This window comes from Mobula hypostoma, chromosome 28 (assembly GCF_963921235.1).
Source record: "Mobula hypostoma chromosome 28, sMobHyp1.1, whole genome shotgun sequence".
Lineage (NCBI taxonomy): Eukaryota > Metazoa > Chordata > Chondrichthyes > Myliobatiformes > Myliobatidae > Mobula > Mobula hypostoma.
In genome coordinates this window covers 33006194-33034036 of record NC_086124.1, presented here as the reverse complement: position 1 = coordinate 33034036, position 27843 = coordinate 33006194, and the positions used below count along the sequence as shown (strand labels likewise).

The 27843-nt window shown below is 49.5% G+C and overlaps 1 protein-coding gene across 1 annotated transcript; it reads left to right on the top strand.

Annotated features, from left to right (window-relative positions):
* The first annotated feature begins 430 nt into the window (after nt 1-430).
* Nucleotides 431-27610, top strand: LOC134339120 (adiponectin receptor protein 1-like). Its single transcript, XM_063035451.1, has 7 exons — nt 431-509; nt 14127-14264; nt 16219-16390; nt 16489-16675; nt 17657-17844; nt 18655-18848; nt 26890-27610. The coding sequence occupies exons 1-7, from the start codon at nt 507-509 to the stop codon at nt 27016-27018; spliced, it is 1011 nt and encodes a 336-aa protein (XP_062891521.1). The 5' UTR covers nt 431-506; the 3' UTR covers nt 27019-27610.
* Nucleotides 27611-27843: the final 233 nt, after the last annotated feature.

Sequence of the window (27843 nt, the reverse complement as noted above, 5' to 3'; positions counted from 1 at the left end):
GGTCCCCACCCCGTCCCACAGACACGCGTATCCCTCCTCCCGAGTAACGGACACGTGGGGTCGCTCTACCCTACACAGCCCCGACTCACGGACGCGTGCAATAGATATTCCCTCGTGTACCGACCCGCCAAACGAACACGCGCTCTCCCTTCCGTCCACGCGCCATAAACACGAGGCTCCGCATGGATCCTGATGCACAGAAAGCGCTGGAGGAAGTCAGAGAGCGGCCACGGCGAGGCTTCGAGTTTCTTCATCGATAGACTCGCTGGCGTCTGGGCGAGGCCTTTGGGATTGACGGCAGGGCGACCCAACCAAGCCGCAGATCTGTGGTTCCCAACCAATGGAAGGGAAGAGCCTGCGGGAGGTGGGCGGTACCACGAATATTGATGGCTGTGGCGGCCTATAGGAAGGAGCTTAGAAATTATCCACAGAAATATTGGAGAAACTGAGCGAGTCAGGCAACATCTGTGGAAGAACAGTAGAGACCCTTCATCGGGACTGAGTAAATGGTGAGTGATGGTCTCGCAGGTGCCACGGGAGGGGCAGGAAGGGATGGGATGCGGTGGGGGGGGGGGCGAGAAGAGAGTTGGGTTGGGAGGGGGTTGACGATTTCTCCATTTTCTGTGACTTGTTCTCGCACTTTCCACACCTCATGCCGCCTCGCCTTCCAGCACGTGAGTCCTCCACTGGCTCCGGGGTGGACATTGGCTTGATGGCGTTTGTGTTGGACGGGGGTGGGGAGTCCAGCCAAGACCATTGGCACTGGCTGGACGGAACATCCGAAACCTGAGAGAAACATGTTCTTTCAAAAGGCACTTTTTAAGCCAACCGACTCCAAGATCTATGTGGAAAACTCCCATAAATTGGTTCAGTTGTGGGGATGGGATTGGGATGGCGGCACCATTGAATTGAAGTCCAGACGGACAACATTTGATTTCCCACGGAAAAAAACCTCTAGACGATGGCGATTGGTTCGCCACTGACCAATAACAATCTGACTCCGCTGCCATTGGGAGCCCGCCTTATTTTTCAGCCCTTGGAGATTTCTATTGGCTGAAGTAACTGTCAATGAAATGACATCCCGTCCTTCTTTATTGATCTTGTTTTTCATAGGGCTGACGTCAATTGGCCACTGGGAGCATTGACTCCGCCTCCGCCCTCCCCCGATTGGTCGATGTAGCTATCCGTCTGTGATGCTGTTGTCCGCCCTCTGGGCACAGCGCCTGATACCTCCCACCATTCGGAAGGCGGTTCGAGCCGGGCGATAAGTCCCGCCTTCGACTGGTGACAGCTGTCACTTAGGAAACGCTGTACACCCATTGGCCGTCTGAACGAATGTCCACTCGTTGCTTGCCCTACCGGTCTGAGCTGCTCTGGTGACGGAGAAGGTGCGTGCTTATAGCGGTCCCCCCTCGGACCGTTCGGAACATGCACAGTGGGGCTTGTCTCCCCGGTTACGGCTCCGTTATTAACCCTCTCCCCCATCGCGCCTCGTAGTACAGTATTGGCGGGAGTTAAGAGGGCTCTGGGATTATTGACTGCTGCGGGTCTGTGATTTCGAACCAATCAAAGACTAGGGTCTTGATTTGCGGGCGGTGCTTGAGGAAGATTGATATGTGTGCTACCCAATAGACAGCGAGCTCTATTAGCTGTAATTGTCCATCTCATAATAGTCATCGTCATAGTCATACGTTATTGATCCCGGGGGAAATTGGTTTTCGTTACATTTGCACCATAAATCATACATAGTAATAAAACCATAAATAGTTAAATAGTAATATGTAAATTATGCCAGAAAATAAGTCCAGGGCCAGCCTATTGGCTCAGGGTGTCTGACCCTCCAAGGCAGGAGTTATAAAGTTTGATGGCCACAGGCAGGAATGACTTCCTATGACGCTCTGTGCTGCATCTTGGTGGAATGAGTCTCTGGCTGAATGTACTCCTGTGCCCACCCAGTACATTATGTAGTGGATGGGACACATTGACCAAGATGGCATGCAACTTGGACAGCATCCTCTTTTCAGACACCACCGTGAGAGAGTCCAGTTCCATCCCCACAACATCACTGGCCTTATGAATGAGTTTGTTGATTCTGTTAGTGTCTGCTATCCTCAGCCTGCTGCCCCAGCACACAACAGCAAACATGATAGCACTGGCCGCCACAGACTTGTAGAACATCCTCAGCATCGTCGGGCAGATGTTAAAGGACCTCAGGCTCCTCAGGAAATAGAGACGGCTCTGATCCTTCTTGTAGACAGCCTCAGTGTTCTTTGACCAGTCCAGTTTATTGTCAATTCGTATCCCCAGGTATTTTTAATCCTCCACCATGTCCACACTGACCCCCTGGATGGAAACAGGGGTCACAGGTACCTTAAGATTTAGAGCAGAGTTTATCTGATAAGAACTAACGATATTTAAAATACAGTTGGACAGATTTAGAGGGGTATGGGCTAAAGATTGGTTGTAGTTGTTCAGAGACTTCCTTAAGTTGGTCCAGTTGAAATCTGCAGGCCAGGCAGCATGTATAGGAAGAGGTACAGTCGACATTTCGGGCCAAGACCCTTCGTCAGGACTAACTGAAAGAAGAGATAGTAAGAGATGATCTCTTACTATCTCTTTTTTGCATTAGTCCTGACGAAGGATCTTGGCCCGAAATGTCGACTGTACCTCTTCCTATACATGCCTGGCCTGCTGCGTTCACCAGCATTTTTTTGTATGTGTTGCTTGAATTTCCAGCATCTGCAGATTTCCTCGTGTCTGGTTGAAATCTCCCGCAATCATCAGGGTGTGCTATTTCGTGCCTGTTGATTACACTGCTCAGCACCTCCACGTTGCCCTGAGGTGGAATGTACACCGCTATCAGGATAATGGTGGGAAGGTCACCACTATCAGGCAGATAAAATCAAGCCCTTACTTCTAATCAACAAATTCCAAAACCTGGGGCACTGTACCCTGTTCCGTAACTCTATTCTTGACTTTCTCACCGGGAGTCTATGGGAATTAGATATAACATCTCCACCTCACTGGCACATCTCATGGATGTGTGCTTGGCCCACTCCTCCACTCTTTCTGCACCCACGACTATGTGGCTAGGCACAGCTCAATCACCATCTATAAATTAGCCACTGGCAGAATTTCAGGTGGTGATGAGAAGGCGTACAGGAACGAGATAGATCAACTAGTTGAGTGGGCACTCAACGTCAGTAAAATTTAGGAGATGAAACCCAGGCAACATTTTAGTAAATCTCCTCGGTACTGTCAATTTTATTGACATCTTTCCTATAATTCGGTGACCAGAACTGTACAGAATTATTCCCCTCCAGAGGCATTTTGTGTGTAACTGTGGAGGTGAGGCTGGTTTCTGTGATGTGCTGAGCTGTGTGCACAACACTCTGAGGTTTCTTGCGGCCTCAGGCAGAGTAGTTGCCGTACCAAACCATGATGCATCTGGATGGGATAATTTCTCTGGTGTATCGATAAAATTGGTGAGGGTTGATGTGGACTTGCCTTTAACCTTGAGCAAGTAGAGGCACTGGTGATGTTTCTTGTCCACTGTTGGAGCTGGACAGGCTGTCTGTGATGTTCTCTCCTGTCCAAAGGCCTATCTCTATGCTGCAGCCTCCACGGCTCTCTCTGCAGGAGGGTTTGTCATTCCCCTACCCATTCAGGCAAGAATTCCAGACAGGTGGTAGTCTTTTCCCTCAGCTCAGGTTCACTGAGGGGTCCCGGGGCAGCCCCAGTGATTCTAAATAGGCTGCTGTAACAAACTCAGTAGATTAGCGACTGGCGTCCAGACCATTGATGCAGATTTCAAAATCTGTCATGGAGCACAATAATTTGGGGACAGAAACAGGCCCTTTGGCCTCTTCAGACTGTCTCGACATTTAGAGACTCAAGAGATTCTGCAGATGCTGGAAATTTTCAGTGACATTGTCCTGATGAAGGGTCTTGGCCTGAAGTATTGACTGTTTATTCTCCGCTATAGACCTGACTGACCTGATTACCTGCTGGGTTCCACCGGTAGTTTGTGTGTGTGTGTGTGTGTTGGGGTCCCACCTTTCAAAGTAACCCTGGCTGATCTACCCCTAGACCTTAACTCCTCTTTTGTACCAGATCCCCTGGTCTTTCCGATAGTTACCTACCTCCGCTTAGATACCTCTGAGCTAAAATGGGGCACTTAAATTTTCATAAGAGGTTTGATTAGCTTTATTTGTCACATGTACATCAAAGCATACAGTGGAATGCCTCGTTTTCTATTACTGACCAACACCGTTCAAGGATGTGCTGGAGAGAGCCTATAAGTGTCACCACGTTTCCGACACCAACATAGTATGCCCACGACTCACTAACCTGTACGTCTTTGGAATGAGAGAGGAAACCAGGGTACCCGGTGGAAACTCACACGATCATGGGGAGAACGTACAAACTCCTTACAGACTGCGGTGGGAATTTAACCCCTGAGAGGAGATCGCTAGTGCTCAGTCCACTGCTGTTCACTCTGCTGACCCACGACTGTGCTGCAACACACAGCTCGAACCACATCAAGTTCGCCGATGACACAACTGTGGTGGGTCTCATCAGCAAGAACGACGAATCAGCATACAGAGAGGAGGTGCAGCGGCTAACGGACTGGTGCAGAGCCAACAACCTGTCTCTGAATGTGAACAAAACAAAAGAGATGGTTGTTCACTTCAGGAGGACATGGAGCGACCACTCTCCACCGAACATGGCCGACTCCTCCGTGGAGATCGTTAAAAGCACCAAATTTCTTGGTGTTCACCTGGCGGAGAATCTCACCTGGTCCCTCAACACCAGCTCCATAGCAAAGAAAGCCCAGCAGTGTCTCTACTTCCTACGAAGGCTGAGAAAAGTCCATCTCCCACCCCCATCCTCACCACATTCTACAGAGGTTGTATTGAGAGCATCCTGAGCAGCCGCATCGCTGCCCGGTTCGGGAATTGCACCGTCTCGGATCGCAAGACCCTGCAGCGGATAGTGAGGTCAGCTGAGAAGATCATCGGGGTCTCTCTTCCCGCCATCTCAGACATTTACACCACACGCTGCATCCGTAAAGCAAACAGCATTATGAAGGACCCCACGCACCCCTCATACAAACTCTTCTCCCTCCTGCCATCTGGAAAAAGGCACCGAAGCATTTGGACTCTCACGACCAGACTATGCAACAGTTTCTTCCCCCAAGTCATCAGACTCCTCAGTACCCAGAGCCTGGACTGACACCAACCTACTGCCCTCTACCGTGCCTATTGTCTTGTTTATTATTCATTGTAATGCCTGCACTGTTTTGTGCACTTTATGCAGTCCTGGGTAGGTCTGTAGTTGAGTGTAGTTTTGTGTTGTTTTTTACATAGTTCAGTGTAGTTTTTGTATTGTTCATGTAGCACCATGGTCCTGGAAAACGTTGTCTCGTTTTTACTGTGTACTGTACCAGCAGTTATGGTCGAAATGACAATAAAAAGTGACTTGACTTGACTGTAAGGCTAACTGCAACACTACCATCGAGTCCCTAAACTAATTAAGTCTGTAATCTTAACATGTTGTGTAAATGCAAGATGATTGGATTGCTGCGACAGGATGATCCAGTTCCTTTATGTCCTTAAGCGACAGGAAACTGTCACCCTAAAGGTGCTTTGTCCGTACGTGACTCGACAGTAATGAGTTTGTCTTCTCGGTTTCGGGGCAGTCAGGGAAACCTCGTGTGGCTGCAAGACCAGCTGGTCCAGTGATGCTCGGTCAGGAAAAGACCTCAATGTGGCAGAGTGGGGGAAACATCCATCCCCCACAGAGAGAGAGATGTACGTCGTCACAGGCAAGTTCATTGTCATCGTGGCTGGCAGAGAGCTATGCTCACAACCTACAGATGTGAAGTAGAGAGCACGGTACAGAAACTGCAATGTAGTGGACAGGAACGCTCTATAATAATCAATAAACCAATTGTTTGGAATCAAATTGCCTTGCCTGGTGCCTCAGGGCTGGGTGCGTCTGCACCTGCGCCAACCCCCTCCCCTGGCACCTCTCCCACACCCTTCCCACGCCGCTCCACCCTCACCATTCCCATTATCCTTTGCTCCTGCTTGATCTCCGCTCCACCTTGCCAAATACAGTACTGTGCACAAATCTCAGGCGTCCTCGCTATCTATCTGTGCCTCAGACTCTTGTACCGTTCTGCACAACTGCAGGCGTCAGACACATCAGGAACATTTCCCATGATTTACCCTCCCTCATAATGTCCCTGAAAGTGAGGTGGACAGGCTGGCTGAGGAAGGCCTTGGGCAACCAGCCTTCAATAGTCAGGGCTCTGAATATAGAAGTTGGGGTGTGAAGTTGCAGTTGCAGAAGACGCTGGTGAGGCTGCCTTGGAATAACTTTGTTCAGTTCTAGCTGCTCTGCTGGAGTAAGTGCACAATTAAGCTGGAAAGAGTGCAGAGGAGGTTTACAAGGATGTTGCCAGGACTTGAGGGACTGAGTTATAGGGAGAGGCTGGACCGGCTAGAATGTTATGCGTTGGAGCGGAGGAGACTGAGGGATAGCCTTATTGAGGTGTGTAAGATCATGAGGGGTGTGGATGGGGTGGACATGCAAACCGCTTCATCGAGCACCTCTGCACCATCCATCTCAAGCGGCACTTCCCCGTGGCCAATTCCCATTCTCACCCCTGTTCTGACATGTCGGTCCATGGCTCCTCTTGTGCCAGGACAAGGCCACTCTCAGGTTGGAGGAGCCACACCTGGGTAGCCTCCAACCTGATGGCTTGAACATCGATTTCTCTAAATTTCGCTTCTCCCACCCGCCCCCCCCTTACTTTATTCCCCTTTCCAACTTTTTATCTCTTCTCACCTGCCTATTATTTCCCCCTGGGTCAACCCCCTTCACTTTCTCCTGTGGTCCACTCTCCTCTCCTATTAGATACCTTCTTCTCCACCCTTACCTTTCCCACCCACCTGGCTCCACCTATCACCTTCCAGCTAGTCTCTTTCTCCCCAACCTTCTTCTGGCATCTTTCCACTTCTTTCTCAGTCCTGAACTAGAGTCTCGACCCGAACTGTCAACTATCTATTAATTTCCCTAAGTTCCACCTGACCTGGTGAGTTCCTCCAGGATCTTGTGTTGTTACTTTGGATTTCCAGCATCTAGAGACTTTCCCGTGTTTTTAATCATTTTCCCTGCCCACATTCCGTCTGCCGCTGCTCTGCCCATCTTGCTGGCTGATCCGTAACATCTGGTAGCTTAAGGCTGGGTACAGAACTGCTCTGCCTGAGACAGAGGGGCAAAGCAGAGAGTTGTGGACACAGCTCAGCACACCAATCATACTAGTGCCCAAGAAGAGCAGGGTGAGCTGCCTTAACAACTGTCACCCAGTAGCACTCACATCGACTGTGATAAGGTGCTTTGAGAGATCGGTCATTGCCGGAAGCAACCTGAGCAAATTAGAATCCTACCCAACCAAGAGACTTGGGAATCAAAGTTGATGGTGAAAACATCAATAATTTCAGATATGCAGATGACACTGTGTTAATTGCAACTATGGAGGAAGAACTACAAAACTTAATTGATATAATTGTTGAAGAAAGTGCAAGAATGGGTCTATCTATCAATTGCAAAAAGACAATATATGGTGATATCCAAAAAGAAGGAGAATCCTATCTGCAGGCTGAGAATAAACGGGGAAGACATAAAACAAGTACAGAACTTTTGCTACTTTGGAAGCTGGGTGACATCAGATGGCAGGTGCGACATGGACATCAAAAGAAGAATAGGGATGGCAAAAGACACCTTTATGAGAATGAAGAGTATACTGACCAACACTAAACTAGGCGTGACAACCCGCCTCAGAGTACTGAAATGTTACGTTTATCCAGTTATGTTATACGGCTCAGAATGTTGGACAATATCTAGTAACGTGAGGAAACGAACTGTAGCAGCAGAAATGTGGTTTTTGAGGAGGATGCAAAGAATATCATGGACGAAATGAATATCTAATGAGGATGTCATGAACAGAGCAAACAGAAAAAGAGAAATGATGTATGAGATCATGAAAAGGCAACGTAACTTCATTGGACATGTGATTAGGAAAGAGGAGTTAGAATGCATGGTAATTATGGGAAAGATTGAAGGGAAGAAAGCAAGAGGAAGACAAAGACAAATGAACTGGAAATGAATACCAATGAATTGGTCCACTTGACCTGAAACAGGAGCGGGTGGGCCATAGCGTCAAAGCTCAAACTGGGCACGGCACCTGATGATGATAATGATGATGACCCAAGCAAAGATCTGGACCTGCTGCAATCTGCTACTGCTACAACAGTTCTATGGAGGGTGCAATCTCACCGACTTTTCACTCAGCCTCGTACCACCTGGACAACAGCAATACCGAGCCTCCATGTCCAGCACATAATTCCTTGTATCTGCCACCTCCAACGGGATCCCACCACCAAACACATCTTTCCCTACCCTTCACCCCCACTTACTGGTTTCTACAGGGATCGCTCCCTTGTCCATTCGTCCTTCCCCGCTCATCTCTCTCCTGGTACTTATTCTTACAAGCAGAACAAGTGCCACTCCTGCCCCTACAGCTCCTCCCTCACGACCATTCAGGACTCTAAATCGTCATTCCAGTGTGGCAACACTTCATCTGTGAATCTGTTGGGGTCATCTACTGTATCTGGTGCTCCTGGTGTAGCCTCTTGTATGTCAGTGAGACCCAAGGTAGATTGGGAAAGCATTTCGCCTATGCCAAAAAAAAGCAGGATCTCCCAGTAGCCACCCATTTCAATTCTACTTCCCATTCCCATTCCAGTATGTCACTCTATAGCCTCCTCTACTGCCGCTATGAAGCCATACTCAGGTTGGAGGAGCCACACCTTATATTCTGCCTGGTTAGCCTCCAACCTGCTGGCATGAGCTCGATTTCTCAAACTTCCACTAATTCCACATTCCCTCTCTCACCGTATCTCCTTACCTGTCCACCTCCCTGTGGTGCTCCTCCCCCTTCCCTTTCTTCCATGCTTTTCTGTATTCTATCAGATTTCCCCCTGCTCCAGCCCTTTATCTCTTTAAACAATCAACTTCCCAGCTCTTTACTTCACCCTACCCTTCTCCCGGTGTCACCTACTTTGTACTTCTTCATCTCCTACCTCCCCCCCACCTCCGCCACCTCCACCTTCTTACTCTGACATCTCATCTCTTTCTTTTCCAGTCTTGATGAAGGGTCTCGGCCTGAAACATTGACTGTTTACCCTTTTCCATACATGCTGCCTGGGCTGCTGAGTTCCTCCAGCATTTTGTGTGCGCTACCTTGATTTCCAGAATCTGCAGATTTTCTCTTGTTTGTGACTGAGCTGTAATCAGTAAACAGCAATGTTCAGTACAATCATCCATCATCCCCTCAGTACTAATCAAAAGCTTCAAAACCTGACCTCTACCTCCCTCTGCAACTGTGAATCCTTGACTTCCTCACCGGGAGACCACAGCGTGGGCTGGAAATAAAACCTCGCTGACAATCAACACCACTGCACCTCAACGATGCGTGCTTAGCCCACTGCGCGACTCCCTCTACACCCACGACTGTGTGGCTCAGCACAGCTCAAACGACATTCATAAATTAATCAATGTCTCAGCTACTGATGACAGAATGTCAGATAGTGATGAGGGGGCCTACAGGAGCAGGTTGTGGTTTTGCAACAGCAAGCTTACACTCAACATCAGTAAGACCAAGGAATTGATTGTGGACTTCAGAAAGAGGAATTTGGATAAGTGGCCTCCAAGTTTTTTCAAACTTAATAGAAGGGTCATAAACTGCACTTCTAATTTTCTCCAAATTAAAACACACCATAGTTTGTGAAAACCAATGAAATATCTTGGGAGGGTTAATCTCTTTCCATTTCAACAAAATGGACCTTCTAGCCATTAAAGTAAGAAATGCAATCATCCTTCGTGATGAAGAGGTTAAATTATTTAAGTCTATCATTGGTGGTCCAAAGATAGCAGTAATTGGATGAGGTTGTAAGTCTATATTTAGGACCGTTGAAATAATATCAAAAATATCTTCCCAATATTTCTCCAACAAGGGACATGACCAAAACATGTGGGTTAAAGAAGCTATCTCGGAATGACATCTGTCACATATTGGATTAATATGAGAGTAATAACGAGATAGTTTATCTTTGGACATACGAGCCCTGTGCACTACTTTAAACTGTATCAACCTATTCAGCATTATTCAGCATTTTCATTTGATGTAATTTGATCATTTCCAAACTTGTTTTACCTCTCTGTACTGTTGTTGGAGGGGGATGGAGTCGTCGACACTAAGGTTTTCTTCTTTTCCATTTTTAAGTTGTTAGTTTTGCCCAAGTCTTTTAGTTTAGTTGATTAATTTTGTTTTTCTTTGGGAATGGCGTTTGTTTTTTTTTGTTTGGTTTTTTTTTCTTTTTCATGATTTTTTTTCCAGTTTTTTTTTGCTTTGTATTATACGTTGCTAGTTCTACATGATAGGGAGCCTTGTTAATTTGCACTATTTCATTTTACAATTACTTTTCTTAAGTGTAACAATATATCTCCTACTATTTGTATTATTGCTATGTTTTGTTTCTGTATTTCGAAATTAATAACAAGATTGAGAAAGAAAGAAAGAGGAATTTGCAAGAACACGCACTGACCACCGAGGGAGAAGCAGTGGAAAAGGTGATCAGCTTCAACATCCTCTGAAGATCTATCCTGGGCCCAACAAATTGATGCAATTGCGAAGAAGGCGTGCTAGCAGCTATGTTGAGAGAGGAGTTTTGATATGCCACCAAAGAGTCTATAGCAAGTTTCTACAGCTGTACTGTGGAGAGCATTCTGACTGGTGGCATCACTGTGTGGCACGGAGGCTCCAATGCAGAGGACTGGCCAAAGCTGCAGAGGATTGTACATTCACTCGGCTCCATCATAGAAACATAGAAACATAGAAAATAGGTGCAGGAGTAGGCCATTCGGCCCTTCGAGCCTGCACCGCCATTTATTATGATCATGGCTGATCATCCCAACTCAGAACCCCGCCCCAGCCTTCCCTCCATACCCCCTGACCCCTGTAGCCACAAGGGCCATATCTAACTCCCTCTTAAACACAGCCAATGAACTGGCCTCAACTGTTTCCTGTGGCAGAGAATTCCACAGATTCACCACTCTCTGTGTGAAGAAGTTTTTCCTAATCTCGGTCCTAAAAGGCTTCCCTTCTATCCTCAAAGTGTGACCCCTCGTTCTGGACTTCCCCAACATCGGGAACAATCTTCCTGCATCTAGCCTGTCCAATCCCTTTAGGATCTTATACGTTTCAATCAGATCCCCCCTCAATCTTCTAAATTCCAACGAGTACAAGCCCAGTTCATCCAGTCTTTCTTCACATGAAAGTCCTGCCATCCCAGGAATCAATCTGGTGAACCTTCTTTGTACTCCCTCCATGGCAAAGATGTCTTTCCTCAGATTAGGGGACCAAAACTGCACACAATACTCCAGGTGTGGTCTCACCAAGGCCTTGTACAACTGCAGTAGTACCTCCCTGCTCCTGTACTTGAATCCTCTCGCTATAAATGCCAGCATACCATTCGCATTCATGAGACAGCCCTCCCACCATTAAGAATATCTTCAAAAGACAATGCCTCATGAAGGTGGCATCCACTGTTAAGGATGTGCCCGTCATCAGGGAGGAGGTACAGGAGCCTGAACTGCTTCTTCTCCTCAACCATCAGATTTGTGACTGGGCCATGACCCAACGAATACCGTCACAATATTTTGCCCTCTTTTCACACTACTTACTTTTATATTTCTTATTGTAACTTGTAATTGTGGTTTTGCGTTGTACTGCTACTGCAAAACAACCTGTCAGTGACAATAATCCTGATTCTGACAGCCTCCCCTCTGTGGACTTTGTCTACGACTCTCACTGCCTCAGCAAAGCTGCCCATATAATCAAAGATCCCCACCCAACCCAGACGTTCTCTCTCCTCCCCTCCCCTCTCCGTTGGGCAGAAGATACAAAAGCCCGAAAGCACGTACCACCAGGCTCGAGGACAGCTGTTGTCAGATTATTGAGTGGTTTCCTAGTACGGTAAGATGGACTCTTGACCTCAGAATCTACCCCGTCTGCCTGCAATGCACTTTCTCTGTAGCTGTAACACTTTATCCTGCATCCTGTACGACCTCAGTGCACTGTGGTAATGAAAAGCTCTGTGTGGATGGCATGCAGTTTTTCACGATACCTCGGTGTGACAATAGCAAAAAAATGCATCTTCCACAGATGCTGTCTGACCTGTTGAGTTCCTCCAGCATTTTGTGTGTGTTGATTTAGACTTCCAGCATCTGCAGAATCTCTCGTGTTTACAATTCAATTCATTGTTCGTATATGAATTCAGATTCCGATATTATCAGAAATATAACTTATGTCAACCACATCTAGATCTTTAGTGTATAACAGAGGAAGTATCTCAGCGTCTGTGTGTCTTCCAAAAGACCTGAAAGATAGTAAACCTAGTGCTGAAAGTTGGGGATAGATTGGGTTGTGATGGGCTGAATGGCAGTCTCCTCTCACCCGGTGAAATTCCTGACCAGTACTGGCGTGAGAGTGGAACTTTTCAGTGGTGGGGTCAAAATCAGATTTACTAGGCTTGATTGGAGTGTAGAAGGTTGAGAGGGGACTTGATAGAGGTATTTAAAATTATGAGGAGGATAGATAGAGTTGACATGGATAGGCTTTTTCCATTGAGAGTGGGGGAGATTCAAACAAGAGGACTTTAGTTGAGAGTTAAAGGGCAAAATTTTAGGGGTAACATGAGGGGAACTTCTTTACTCAGAGAGTGGTAGCTGTGTGGAACGAGCTTCCAGCAGAAGTGGTTGAGGCAGGTTCGATGTTGTCGTTTAAAGTTCAATTGGATAGATATATGGACAGGAAAGGAATGGAGGGTTATGGGCTGAGTGCAGGTCAGTGGGACTAGGTAAGAGTAAGAGTTCGGCACGGACTAGAAGGGCCGAGATGGCCTGTTTCTGTGCTGCAGTTGTTATATGGTTACTATCACTCAAAGTTCAAAGTACATATATTTCACCGTATACAACCCTGAGATTCATTTTCTTGGGGGCATTCTCAGTAAATCCAAAAACCATAATAGAATCAAAGGACGGTCAGACAAAAGACAACAAACTGTGCAAATGGAAAAGGAAATAGTAATAAATAAATATTAAGAACATGAGATGAAGGGTCCTTGAAAGTGAATCCATAGGTTGAGGGAAGAGTTCAGTGATGGGGTGAGTGAAATTATCCCCACTCGTTCAAGAGGCTGATGGATGGTTGAGGGGTAATAACTGTTCATGAACCTGGTAGTGAGAGTCCCGAGGCTCCTGTAGCTGTTTGCTGATGGCAGCATTACAGAGTCAAGAGATACAATGCAAAAGGCACATATACAATATATAGCTAGGGTGCCTAAGACTTTTACACGGTACTGAACTGTATTTGTCAATGTGGGGTGGAGAGTGAGTTTGTAAATCGGGTGCGAGCAAAGGATGGTCGGGAATGGCGAGGGTGGGGCACCGCAGGAGGGGTGTGGGACAGGTGGTGGAGAGAGAGTGTGTGGGATGGGTAGTGCATACCCAGCCCTGAGACACCAGGCAAGGTTATTTGGTTTATTGATAATTACTCTGGTGTTTTCCAGTCCCTTCACTCTACCTTCCTCTTTTCCCAACCATGATTCCCCTCTCCCTGCCCCATTCCCACTCTCAGTACAGAATAGTGACCCATATCATCACTCACATATGTTATGAAATCCGTTTTTTTTCACAACAGTGTACCAGTGCAATACATAAAATTACTACAGCACTGTGCAAAAGTCATAGGGCATCCTGCTGTGTATGTGACTTTTGCACAGTACTGTAAAATCATTATAAATGACCAAAAAGTGCAAAAAAAGAACAGTGAGATTCATGGACTGTTCAGAAATCTGGTGGTGGAGGGAAGAAGCTGTTCATGAATTGCTGAATGTGGATTTTCCCCTTTGATGGTTGTAGCAAGAGGTCCGTAGTGACGCGTGTCTCAAGGCCGATTTCCCAATGTGTGACAGGGCTCCCTGACTCCTCCGCAGGAAGGTGCAGGCAGCACGACGGATTGGATCACACTGGAACAGGGGGTGCAGGAGGAGGGGATGGACAGTCCGCAAGTCCTGACCCTCCCTCAGCAGGCTCACCACGCCATGGAGAAGATGGAGGAGTTTGTCTTCAAGGTAAGACCACCATGGCCTTTATCAAAATTGAAGTCAAATGTATTGTGGAGATACGAGCAGATTTCCACCAGTTGCTGGAACACACGCAAAAAAAAAACTGGAGGAACTCAGCAGGCCGGACGGAAATGAGCACATGATGTTACAGGTTGAGTTCCTTCATCGTGACTGTACGTAGGGAGCGGGACAGACGAGGGTATAGAATGTGGGTGCAGAGGAGAGAATGTATGTGGGGAGGGACAGGGAAGGGAGAACCCAGGGGGCTTGGACAGTGGGTTGAGGAGGGGAAGCAGTGGTTCAGCGACCAGAGGTGCTATAATTGTGCCACTTAATCAAATGAGCTGGTACTTACTCCCTGTTCTCTTTCTCACCCCTTCTCTCCCTTCTGAATGCTCCCCTTCCATCCTTCTCCCCCCCACCCACCCCCTCTGTCTCCCCCCTACACTCTCTCCACCACCACCACCCAACCTATCTCCGCTACCACGCCCCTCTCTTTCCACCACCACCCCTCCTCCTCACTCTCTCCCTCCTCCCCTCTCTCCCTCCTCCCCCTCTCCCTCCTTCCCTCTCTCCCTCCTCCCCTCTCTCCCTCCTCCTCTCTCCCTCCTCCCCTCTCTCCCTCCTCCCCCTCTCCCTCCTCCCCTCTCTCCCTCCTTCCCTCTCTCCCTCCTTCCCTCTCTCCCTCCTTCCCTCTCTCCCTCCTCCCCTCTCTCCCTCCTTCCCTCTCTCCCTCCTTCCCTCCTCCCCCTCTCCCTCCTCCCCTCTCTCCCTCACCCCCGTCTCCCTCACTCCCCTCTCCCTCACTCCCCACTCTCCCTCCTCCCTTCTCTCCCTCCTCCCCACTCTCTCCCTCCTCCCCTCTCTCCCTCCTCCCCTCTCTCCCTCCTCCCCCTCTCTCCCTCCTCCACTCTCTCCCTCCTCCCCTCTCTCCCTCCTCCCCCTCTCTCCCTTCTCCCCCTCTCTCCCTCACCCCTCTCTCCCTCCTCCCCTCTCTCCCTCCTCCCCCTCTTTCCCTCCTCCCCTCTCTCCCTCACCCCCCTCTCTCCCTCCTCCCCCTCTCTCCTTCTCCCCTCTCTCCTTCCTCCCCTCCTCCCTCTCACTCCTTCCTCTCCTCTCCCTCACCCCCTTCTCTCCCTCACCCCCTTCTCTCCCTCCTCCCCTCTCTCCCTCCTCCCCTCTCTCCCTCCTCCCCTCTCTCCTTCCTCCCCCTCTCCCTCCTCCCCTCTCTCCCTCCTCCCCTCTCTCCCTCCTCCCCTTTCTCCCTCACCCCCTCACTCCCCCTCTCTCCCTCACCCCCCTCTCTCCCTCCTCCCCCCTCACCCCCCTCTCTCCCTCCTCCCCCTCTCTCCCTCCTCCCCCCTCTCTCCCTCCTCCCCCTCTCTCCCTCCTCCCCCTCTCTCCCTCCTCCCCCCTCCCTCCTCCCCCCTCTCTCCCTCCTCCCCCCTCCCTCCCTCCCCCCTCTCTCCCTCCTCCCCCCTCTCTCCCTCCTCCCCCTCTCTCCCTCCCCCTCTCTCCCTCCTCCCCCTCTCTCCCTCCTCCCCCTCTCTCCCTCCTCTCCCTCACTCCCCTCTCTCCCTCACTCCCCTCTCTCCCTCCTCCCCCTCTCTCCCTCCTCCTCTCTCCCTCCTCCTCTCTCCCTCCCCTCTCTCCCTCCTCTCTCCCTCCCCCTCTCTCCCTCACTCCCCTCTCTCCCTCCTCCTCCCCCTCTCCTCTCCCTCCTCCTCCCTCTCTCCTCCTCCCTCCTCCCCTCTCTCTCCCTCTCCCCTCTCCCCCTCTCCCCCCCTCCCTCCTCCTCCCTCTCTCCTCCCTCCTCCCCTCTCCCTCACCCCTCTCTCTCCCCTCCTGTCTTCCACCCTCTCCAACCTTCTCCACCCCCCTCCCAATCCCTCCCTCTCCCCTCCACCCCAATCCCCGCTCCCCCCTGTCCTCTGTTTCCTCCCCCCACCACTCTCTGCAGGTTTGGGAGGGCAGGTGGCGTGTGATCCCACACGATGTCCTGCCCGACTGGCTGCAAGACAATGACTTCCTGCTCGACGGTCATCGGCCGCCGATGCCCTCGTTCCGTGCCTGTTTCTACAGCATCTTCAGGCTGCACACTGAGACGGGGAACATCTGGACACACCTACTAGGTACCTGAGAGTCGCTCCGACCGCCAGGGCGTGCTGAGCTCGGGGAGGCACTGTTCTGTTCTGTTAACTCGGCCTCTCCCTCTCTCTCCCCTCCTCAGGCTTCCTGTTCTTCCTTTTCTTCGGAGTTGGATACATGTTCCAGCCCAACATCAACTTTGTGGCCCCCGTGCAGGAGAAGGTGGTCTTCGGCATGTTCTTCCTGGGCGCCATCCTGTGCCTCTGCTTCTCCTGGCTCTTCCACACCGTCTACTGCCACTCCGAGAAAGTCTCACGCACCTTCTCCAAGTGAGTCCGCAAACGCTTCCGGCTGGCACTGTGGGGCTCGCAGGGTGGGATCTGGTCCAAGGTTCAGAGGGGTTTCTGCGCAAAATAACATAGGCCAACCCTGACATTCATTTTCTTGTGGGCATACGAGTCTGTGGTGACCAGTGCTATCATGTTTGCTGTTGTGAGCTGGGACAGCAGGCTGAGGGTAGCAGACACCAACAGAATCAACAAACTCATTCGTAAGGCCAGTGATGTTGTGGGGATGGAACTGGACTCTCTGACGGTGGTGTATGAAAAGAGGATGCTGTCCGAGTTGCATGCCATCTTGGACAATGTCTCCCATCCACTACATAATGTACTGGTTGGGCACAGGAGTACATTCAGCCAGAGACTCATTCCACCGAGATGCAACACAGAGCGTCACAGGAAGTCATTCCTGCCCGTGGCCATCAAACCTTACAACTCCTCCCTTGGAGCGTCAGACACCCTGAGCCAATAGGCTGGTCCTGGACTTATTTCCTGGCATAATTTACATATTACTATTTAACCATTTATGGTATTATTACTATTTAATTATTTATGGTGCAACTGTAACGAAAACCAAATTTTCCCCGGGATCAATAAGGTATGACTATGACTACACAATATATCCAAGAAATGCAGTTGAGTCGAAGAAAGACTGCATCGAACAGGATGAACAAACAACCAGTGTGCAAATGACAACAAGCTGTGCCAGTAGAAAAGAAGTATTAATAATAAGTAAATAAGCAATAAATATCGAGAAGATGAGATGGAGAGTCCTTGAGAATGAGTCCATAGGTTATGGGAACAGTTCAGTGATGGGGCGAGTGTAATCCAGGGGTTCGGGTAGGGGTTTATATATAGAATAAAAGATCCCCAGCTGTGGTTACAGACTCGGATCTAATCCAGGGGCGCGGGGCATTCTATATATAGAATAACATATTTCACGCCACTCACTGGGCCTTGCCGTGCTGGCAGGTTGGATTACTCAGGCATCGCGTTGCTGATCATGGGCAGCTTCGTACCCTGGTTGTATTACTCGTTCTACTGCTCCCCCCAGCCCCGGCTCATCTACCTCATCACCGTCTGTGTGCTGGGCATCACCGCCATCGTGGTGTCCCAGTGGGACCGCTTCGCCACCCCTCAGTACAGGGCTGTGCGCGCGGGTGAGTGCTCGACTCAGGGCAGCTGCGTGGGGGGAGGAGAGGGGAAGGTCGGGGAGGGAGGCTGAGAAGAGGGGAAGGTCGGGGAGGGAGGCTGAGGAGAGGGGAAGGTTCGGGAGGGAGGGTGAGGAGAGGAGGAGGTCGGGGAGGGAGGGGAAGGTAGGGGAGGGACGGTGAGGAGAGGGGAAGGTTGGGGAGGGAGGCTGAGGAGAGGAGGAGGTCGGGGAGGGAGGGGAAGGTAGGGGAGGGACGGTGAGGAGAGGGGAAGGTTGGGGAGGGAGGCTGAGGAGAGGAGGAGGTCGGGGAGGGAGGGTGAGGAGAGGGGAAGATCAGAGAGGGTGGCTGAGGAGAGGGGAAGGTCGGGGAGAGAGGGAGAGGAGAGGGGAGGGAGGGTGAGGAGAGGGGAAGGTTGGGGAGGGAGGCTGAGGAGAGGGGAAAGTGGGGGAGGGAGAGTGAGGAGAGGGGAAGGTTGGGGAGGAAGGGTGAGGAGAGGGGAAGGTCGGGGAGGGAGGCTGAGGAGAGGGGAAGGTCGGGGAAGGAGGCTAAGGAGAGGGGAAGGTCGGGGAGGGAGGGAGAGGAGAGGGGAAGGTTGGGGAGAGAGGGTGAGGGAGGGCGAGGAGAGGGGAAGGTTGGCGAGAGAGGTTGAGGAAGCTGGGGAGCTGGAAGAAGAGAGAGTGGAGGGATTGGGGAGAAGGGTGGTGAGAGTTGTTGGAAAATGGGGAGAAGAGAAGGTTTGGAGGGGGAAGAGGAAGGATGGATGGGGGAGAGGTGAAGGGGGAGAAAAGGGGCTGACAGCTCTCCTCGCTCCCACAGGCGTGTTCCTGAGTCTAGGCCTGAGCGGACTAGTCCCCACACTTCACTTCATGTTTGCCGAGGGCTTCATCAAAGCAGCGACGGTTGGACAGCTGGGCTGGCTGTTCCTCATGGCTTTCCTGTACATCCTGGGTGTCGCCATCTACGCTGCTCGCATCCCTGAGCGTTTCTTCCCCGGCAAGTGCGATATCTGGGTAAGTACATTGGATCTGGAGGTGATATCGTTCAGAAGTCAATGAGGAGAATACGTAAGGTGACTGCCATTTTATTCAACGCCCACAGCAAAGAAATAACAATAAAACTCTATAAAACCCTGGTTAGACCACACGTAGAGTATTGTGGTTCACAGATACATATGGTGTGTTGGCCTGCATTAGTTGTGGGATTGAGTTTAAGAGCCATGAGGCCCCATTTTATTGCAGCCACATAAAGCCCTGGTTAGACACACGTGAAGTATTGTGCTCAGTCCTGTTCACTTCATTATGAAAAGCTTGTGGAAACTTTACAGTGGGTACAGAGGAGATTTTCCAGGATGCTGCCTGGATTAGAGAGCATGTCTTATGAGGGAAGTTTGAGTGAGCTAAGACTTTTCTGTTTGGAGAGAAGGAGGATGAGAGGTGACTTGATAGAGATGTACAAGATGTCCAGCGTGTCACACAGGGTCTGTCCCCGTAAACTAGCGCCCAGCGTGTCATAGGCTCTGTCCCTGTAAGCTAGTGCCCAGCGTGTCACACAGGCTCTGTCCCCGTAAACTAGTGCCCAGCGTGTCACACAGGCTCTGTCCCCGTAAACTAGTGCCCAGCGTGTCACATAGGCTCTGTCCCTGTAAGCTAGTGCCCAGCGTGTCACACAGGCTCTGTCCCCGTAAACTAGTGCCCAGCGTGTCACACAGGCTCTGTCCCCGTAAACTAGTGCCCAGCGTGTCACACAGGCTCTGTCCCTGTAAACTAGTGCCCAGCGTGTCACACAGGCTCTGTCCCTGTAAACTAGTGCCCAGAGTGTCACACAGGCTCTGTCCCCATAAACTAGTGCCCAGCGTGTCACAAACGCTCTGTCCCTGTAAACTAGTGCCCAGCGTGTCACAGGCTCTGTCCCCGTAAACTAGTGCCCAGCGTGTCACACAGGCTCTGTCCCTGTAAACTAGTGCCCAGCGTGTCACACAGGCTCTGTCCCCATAAACTAGTGCCCAGCGTGTCACACAGGCTCTGTCCCTGTAAACTAGTGCCCAGCGTGTCACACACAGTCTCTGTCCCCGTAAACTAGTGCCCAGCGTGTCACACAGGCTCTGTCCCTGTAAACTAGTGCCCAGCGTGTCACACAGGCTCTGTCCCTGTAAACTAGTGCCCAGAGTGTCACACAGGCTCTGTCCCCATAAACTAGTGCCCAGCGTGTCACAAACGCTCTGTCCCTGTAAACTAGTGCCCAGCGTGTCACAGGCTCTGTCCCCGTAAACTAGTGCCCAGCGTGTCACACAGGCTCTGTCCCTGTAAACTAGTGCCCAGCGTGTCACACAGGCTCTGTCCCCATAAACTAGTGCCCAGCGTGTCACACAGGCTCTGTCCCTGTAAACTAGTGCCCAGCGTGTCACACACAGTCTGTCCCCGTAAACTAGTGCCCAGCGTGTCACACAGTCTCTGTCCCTGTAAACTAGTGCCCAGCGTGTCACACAGGCTCTGTCCCCGTAAACTAGTGCCCAGCGTGTCACGCAGGCTCTGTCCCTGTAAACTAGTGCCCAGCGTGTCACGCAGTCTGTCCCCGTAAACTAGCGCCCAGCGTGTCACACAGTCTGTCCCCGTAAACTAGTGCCCAGCGTGTCACACAGGCTCTGTCCCCGTAAACTAGTGCCCAGCGTGTCACACAGGCTCTGTCCCTGTAAACTAGTGCCCAGCGTGTCACACAGGCTCTGTCCCTGTAAACTAGTGCCCAGCGTGTCACACAGGCTCTGTCCCCGTAAACTAGTGCCCAGCGTGTCACACAGGCTCTGTCCCCGTAAACTAGTGCCCAGCGTGTCACACAGGCTCTGTCCCCGTAAACTAGTGCCCAGCGTGTCACACACAGTCTGTCCCCGTAAACTAGTGCCCAGCGTGTCACACAGGCTCTGTCCCCAGGATTAACCATCATAACTCTGAGATTTGTCTTCTTGTGGGCATATGCAACAAATGTATAGAAAAATAACCATAACAAAATCAGTGAAAGACTACCTAACTAGGATATTCAACCAGCTGTGAAATACAAAAAGAAATAGTAATAATAATAAATGAATGAATAAGCAATAAAGATTGAGAACATGAAGAGAAGGGTCCTTGAAATGAGTCCATCGGTTGTGGGAACAGGTCACAAATGGAGCAAGTGAAGTTGAGTGAAGTTATCCCCCCTTTGGTTCAAGAGCCTGATGGTTGAGAGGCGATAACAGTTCCTGAGCCTAGTGGTGATTAATCCTGAGGCTCCTGTACCTTCTTCCTGATGGCAGCAGTGAGAAAAGTGCATGGCCTGCCTGGGTGGTGAGGGTCCCGGATGATGAACGCCGCTTTCCTGTAACAGTGTTTCGTGTAGATTTCCTCAACGATGGGGAGGGCTTTACCCCTGATCAACGAGGCCATATCCACTCCTTTTTGTAGGATTTTCTGCTGAAGGGCATTGGTCATTGCGTACCAGGTTGTGATGCAGCCAGTCAATAATACGCTCCACCACACATCTATAGAAGATTGTCAAAGGTTTTGATGTCATGCTGAATCTCCACAAACTCCTGAGGAAGTGGAGACGTAACCATACGTTCTTCATAATTGCACTTACGTGCCGGGCCCAGGACGGACCTCTTAAAATAGTAACACCTCGGAATTCAATGTTGCTAACCCTCTCCATCTCTGATCCTTTGATGAGGACCTCTGGTTCCCTATTCCTGATGTCAATAATCAGCTCCTCGGTGTTGCTGACATTGGGTGAGAGGTTGTTGTTATGACCACCTTTAATTCAGTCCACAACAGTGGTATCATCAGCAAACTTGAATATGGTGTTGGGATCAATCTTTTTATGCTTTAATAAGGTAGTAGTTGAATTAATGTTTTTTTAGCCATTGCTGTTTACTAACCTATTTAACTGGTATATTTTTTTACAAAATTTGGTGTCTGTCCCTGCCTACTGACGGAAAAGCAGTACAACAATTACATATGGTTTATCATCTTAAGTATAGGCACATGACTTTTAACTCGCCTCAGGAATTTGTCTGACCTGAGTATAAAAGTGTCAGACTCGGCAAAATCACAATCTTCTTTCTTGTCTTTCTCTTTGTATTCTTTTAGTTTTATCTGTTCTTTTGTTTAAACTTTAAAATGAACAACTGTGAAGCAACAAGTTTTTGTTCATTCTTGGACTCCTAAAAGAACCTGGGGATCGAAAAATGACTAGATCCCACAGTGGCATTGGAGCTGTGCTTAGTCACACAGTCATAAGCGTAGAGCAGGAGGTTAAGCACACAGCCTTGTGCTTCCCCTGTGCTGATGGAGATGTAAACTAATCTCAACTAACTGGGGTCTGGAAGTGAGGAAATCCAGGATCCGATTGCACGAAGAGGTGTTGATGCTAAGGTCTTGGAACTTTTTCATGAGTTTTCAGGGGATGATGGTATTAACTGCTGAGCTGATGTTGATAAAGAGCATCCTGATGTATGCATCTTCGCTGTCCGAATGTTTCAGGGTTGAGTGAAGAGACAATGAAATGACATCTGCTCTGGTAGGCAAATTGAAGCCGATCAAAGTTGATTCTCAGGCAGGAGTTGGTATTTTTCATCGAAGAAAATAGATAAATGCACATTAGTGTCAGTAAAGCAGAGGTTAAGTGTGTAATCTGGGAAAAATTCAACCAAATGTGGCAAGAAAGATGGGACAGGGAGGGGAAAGGGAGGCATTTATATCAAATACAAAAAAGTGTAGCAGGTACTAGGGTAGGTAGTGGATACAGAAGAGAGGAGACTGTGTGGACTAGGTTAAGGCTGGGGCACTGTGCGTTAAACGAGACATTTAAAATGATAGGGAAACACCAGACAGGATTGTGTGAGGGATGTCAGGAAGGGGAGTCAGTAGAACATGTAGTTCTGAGTTGCAGGAAGTATGGGATACAGAGAGAGATGATGAGAATTAATCAAAGGAAATTGGGGATGCAGGAATTCACATTAAAAGGGTTGCTGGGCATGGGTGAGAGAGAACAGGTTAGGGTATTTTTAGCTTTCTTAAAGGGTACAGGGTTTTTTTTTATAGGATATGACGAATAAGCAAGAATAGGATGGCCAAAGAGGGGAGGATAAAGTGTAGGTTAGGGTATGTGTGGGCACGTGGCCAAGTTGTTAAGGCATCGGACTAGGGACTTGAAGGTTGTGAGCTCGAGCCCCAGCTGAGGCAACGTGTTGTGTCCTTGAGCAAGGCATTGCTCTGCGACGACACTGGTGCCAAGCTGTATGGGTCCTAATGCCCTTCCTTTGGACAACATCAGTGTCGTGGAGAGGGGAGACTTGCAGCATGGGCAACTGCTGGTCTTCCATACAGCCTTGCCCAGGCCTGCGCCCTGGAGAGTGAAGACTTTCCAGGCGCAGATCATGGTCTCACAAGACTAACGGGTGCCTTTACTTTAGGGTATGTGTGTGTGTGTGAGACTGGGTGAAGAGATTTAGAATGTAAGTGTATTGCACACTCCGGAGCAGAAGGTGGCAGTATTGCACCATTAACTGGGTGCCAACCACCGTAAAACAAGATGGAGAGAGAGAGATATATGTTTCATCGCTAACCCCTCAGAACACTTCATCATCATGGATGTAAGGGCTACTGGGTGATAGTCATTGAGGCAGGTCACCAAGCCCTTCTTGGGCACTGGTATACTTGAAGCAGGTGGATCCCACACACTGCTGAAGCGAGAGGCTAAAGAGCTCGGTGAACACACTAGCCAGATGATCAACACCAGTCTTTAGTATCTGGCCAAACCAAGTTGCTCTTTAGAACAAATATCAAAACGGGGAAGATATGTGATTTAAGTGACTTTGCCCATGAGATGAATATTTGTGCCTGACGGGGTGGTTTGAGTACCTCAGAAGCTGCTGATCTCCTGGGATTTTCAAGCACAACAATCTCTAGAGTTTACAGACAATGGTGCAAACATCCAGACAGCGGTAGTTCTGTGGGTGAAAATGCCTTGATAATGAGAGAGGTCAGAGGAGAATGTCCTGACCTATTCAAGCTGACAGGAAGGCAACAGTAACTCAAATCACCACGTTTTAGGAAGGTTCAGTCTGACCGCTCTTCACTGTACATACACGGTTCCTCCGTGGAGAGAGTTTGGAGCACCGAGTTCCTGGCAGTGCACAAAACGGCTGATCTCATGTGGTCCCTCAAAATCACCTCTTTAGTCAAGAAAGCCCAGCAGCATCTTCACTTCCTGAGGAGACTGAGGCGTATGAGGACTCCCTGCCTCTCTCTAACCAGTTCTTACGGGGGTACCATTGAGAGTGTCCTGGCCAGCTGCATCACCGTCTCGTACAAGATGGCAAGGCATCTGAAGGCAAGATGCTACAAGGGATTGTGAGGACTACTGAGAGGGTCATCGGGGTCTCCCTTCTACCCACTGGAGATATTTACCAGGGGCCCTTAGCATTGTGAATGATCCTTCTCATCCGTCCAACAATCTCTTTGATCCCCTACTGCCGGGCGGGAGCATTATGACAAGAGCTGTTGGGACGAGAAACAGCATCTTCCCCCAGATTGTAAGACGACTGAATTCCCAGCCACCACTCGGGTCTCATAATGTAAGAGGCGCCAGTGGTGCCACACGGTCTACTTTTTTACCTGTGTTGTCAACACACCTTATTATTTGTTAATTTATTTGTGCTAGTATTACTTCATATTATGTGTGTGATTATATGTACTGTGTTGTGCACCTTGGTCTGAAGGAATGTTGTTTCATTCAGTGGTATACATGTGTACAGTTGATTGACGATAATTCACGTTTAATTGTCATTCAACCATACATGAGTACTGATGAATACAGCCAAACGAGACAGTATTACTCCAGGGCCAGGGTGCAAGACACGTTACCAACAGTCACACACAGCACAAAGCACACATAGCACATACTAGATGGCAAGCACATGTAGAATATCAGTAAAATGCAGCCACACAAAAAAATAGTCCCGATCCTGAGTCCATGACTGCCGCAGAAATCTGCAGTCAACGACAATACAGCTTGTCTTCTGCCAAGCGAACAGCGGGGGCAGCACCGACTCCAGCCTGGATGCCGCTCTGCACTGCCCCCTGGTGGAGTGCGCTGGCTTTAGACACGTCTCTCCTGGCAGCTGTAAACAGCTTGAGGCCCAGTCCTCACTATGACCGAAGCCACACAGCTCCCCCCACTGTCTGCCCCTAAATCAGTGAATCGAACTTGCAGCATCCCACGTCAGCAATATCCAAAAAGTTCTTGCAATGACAAGAAAAGCAACTTAGATGGTTACTTGCTTGGACTTGAACTTAAAGCAGTGGTGTGCAGAAGAGCATTTCTGAACACATAACAAATTGAAACATTAAACAGCAGCAGACGACCATGAATGGATACCCTGTGGCCACTTTATTAGGTACAGGAGGAGCCCTGAGTGGTTATTGATCGTAGTTCCCCACGTGTAACAAGCTACAGGGCCTCTGTAATGTATCACACATTCTGTCTCTGTTGACTAGTGACCTGTGGATAACACACTGTCTGTTGCCTTTAAATAAGTGGCCAGTGTGTTCCAGTCTGTATGTCCCCCTGTAAAAACTGATACCCAACATGTAACACACTGCCTACCCCTTTAAACAAGGCTTGTTGGGCTGGAAGGGCCTGTTTCACTTTCACACTGTATCTCTAAATAAAGTAAAGTAAAAATGTGGTGTTAGGTATGAAATGCACAATCTGTATTGGTGTCCGTTAAATTAGTGCTCAGCGTGCAGCACAGAACTTGTTCCCTGTAAACTCATGCCTAGTGTATAACACACTTTATGTGGTGTGTAACAGGCTTTCTGTCCCCAGTATACTAGACTCAACTGTATAACACACTGTGCAACCCTGTAAATTTGTGCCAGTGGTAAGACACTGTCTCTTCCTATAAACCAGTGCTCTGTGTGTAATATGCCAAGTGTCTCCTATAAATAAGTTCCCGGCATGTAAGATGCTATTTGTCCACTGTAATCTTGTCCCCTGTATTTACCACACTGTCTGTCCCCCGAAAATAAGTGCCCAGCGTACAACCCTCTGTCTGTCTCCTGGAAACGGGTTTCCAGCGTGCAGCATACTGTTTGTTCCCTTTAAACTGGTTCCTAGTGTACACCACGCTGTCTGTTCCCTGTAAACTGGTTTCCAGCATGTGTAATGCACTGTCTCTGTGAAGCACCTTCAATAATTCCAAAAGACTGAAGTTGGGTAAAATACTGAAAGACTTTTATTCGCTGTACAATACGACCTCCATGCTGAGTGTCTGCCCCCAGACTGAGGTGGGGGGCAAGGTGAAATCACCTTTATTCAGGGATCTGGGGGAGGAGCCACAGGGGCAGTCAGCAGAGGGGCGAGTCCAGACAGTTAACCCAGTTACAACATATATATGGTTTACCACACTGTTCCCATATGTAACACCTCGTCTGTCTCTGTACAGTCCCCTATGTGTAATGCACCCTATCTGTCCATGTACAGTCCTCCCTGTCCATCCTCATACAGTCCTCTCCATGTGTAACACACCCTGTCCGTCCCCGTACAGGCCTCCCCATGTGTAACACACCCCGTCTGTCCCTGTACAGTCCTCTCTGTGTGTAATACACCCAGTACATCTCCGTACAGTCCTCTCTGTGTACAACACACCATATCCAGCTCGCTACTGTCCTCCCTGTATGCAACACCCTATCCAGCTTGCTACAGTCAACTTTATGTGTAAGTTACCCTGTCTGTCTCTGTACAGTCCTTCATGTGTTTAACTCACCTTGTCTGTCCCAATACAGTCCCACCTGTGTGGATCTCACCCTATCTGTCTTGCTACAGTCCTCCCTGTGTGTAACACATTCCATCTGTCTTGCTACAGTCCTCCCTGTGTGTAAGCTGTAAGGCACCCTGTCTGTCTCTGTACCATCTGCTCCCTCTGCCTATGCCTTTTACACTAAACTAATGCCCAGTGCACATGTCCACTGTAAGCTCGTGGCCGTCCTGCTAACGCCATTGTTGTATTCTCTACCACAGTTCCATTCGCACCAGATTTTCCACGTTCTTGTGGTGGCGGCAGCGCTCGTTCACCTTCACGGAATCTCCCAGCTTCAGGAATTCCGCTCATCGCTTGGTGCAGGCTGCGCCTCCAACACAATGCTGTGACCTGGTCTCCATCGATTCATGGACTCGCTTGAAGCGTGGGGGAGAGTGGGAGTTGCTGTTGGAGGGAAGAGAGAGAGGGACAAAGAAACTGGAGATGGAAGAGAGAGAGAGACAGGAGGATGAAGAAGAGTGGGGGTGGGGAGAGAGAGAGAGAGAGAATGAAAAACGGAGAGAGGAAGAGAGAGTGCGTGACCGGGAGAGACAGAGGGGGAGAAATGGACAGACAGAGAGGGAGAAAGGGTGAGTGGAGGGAAAGAGATGAGTGGAGAAAGAGATGGGGAGGAAGAGAGACGGAGGAAAAGTATGAGAGGGGAGGAATGGAGTCAGATGGGAGAGAAAGACTTGCAGAGAGTGAGAGAGTGGGACAGTGAAAAAGAGATAGGGATAGGGAGAGAGAGACGCAGAATGAGAGAGGGAGAGAGAGAGAACAGAGCAGCACACAGAGAAGGAGAGGAGGACAGTGATACAGAAGGAGGAAGAGATGGAGAATGGGATGAGGGGAACATAAGGAAATCTAGAACTGAGAGAAGGTAAGGGGGGAAGAGAATGTGGTAGGCAGGACTGTAATGAGGTGCAGAGAGAAAAATATTGCCTGTTGTGAACCAGAAGGCAGATTGTTTCTCATTTTGTTTACAGAAGACCTGCTGACGGTTCGGGTGGGAATGTGGGTTCTGGCACAGGTTAGCCCCAGGGATGGGGCATCGGCAGTGGGAGTGTTGGACAGGGAGCTTGCCAAGAGACGGGAGGCTGGCCAATCAGAACACAGCAGGGGGTCATTTCCTCACTGCACAGCAACCTCCATTCCCCTTGTCTGTGACCTAGGAT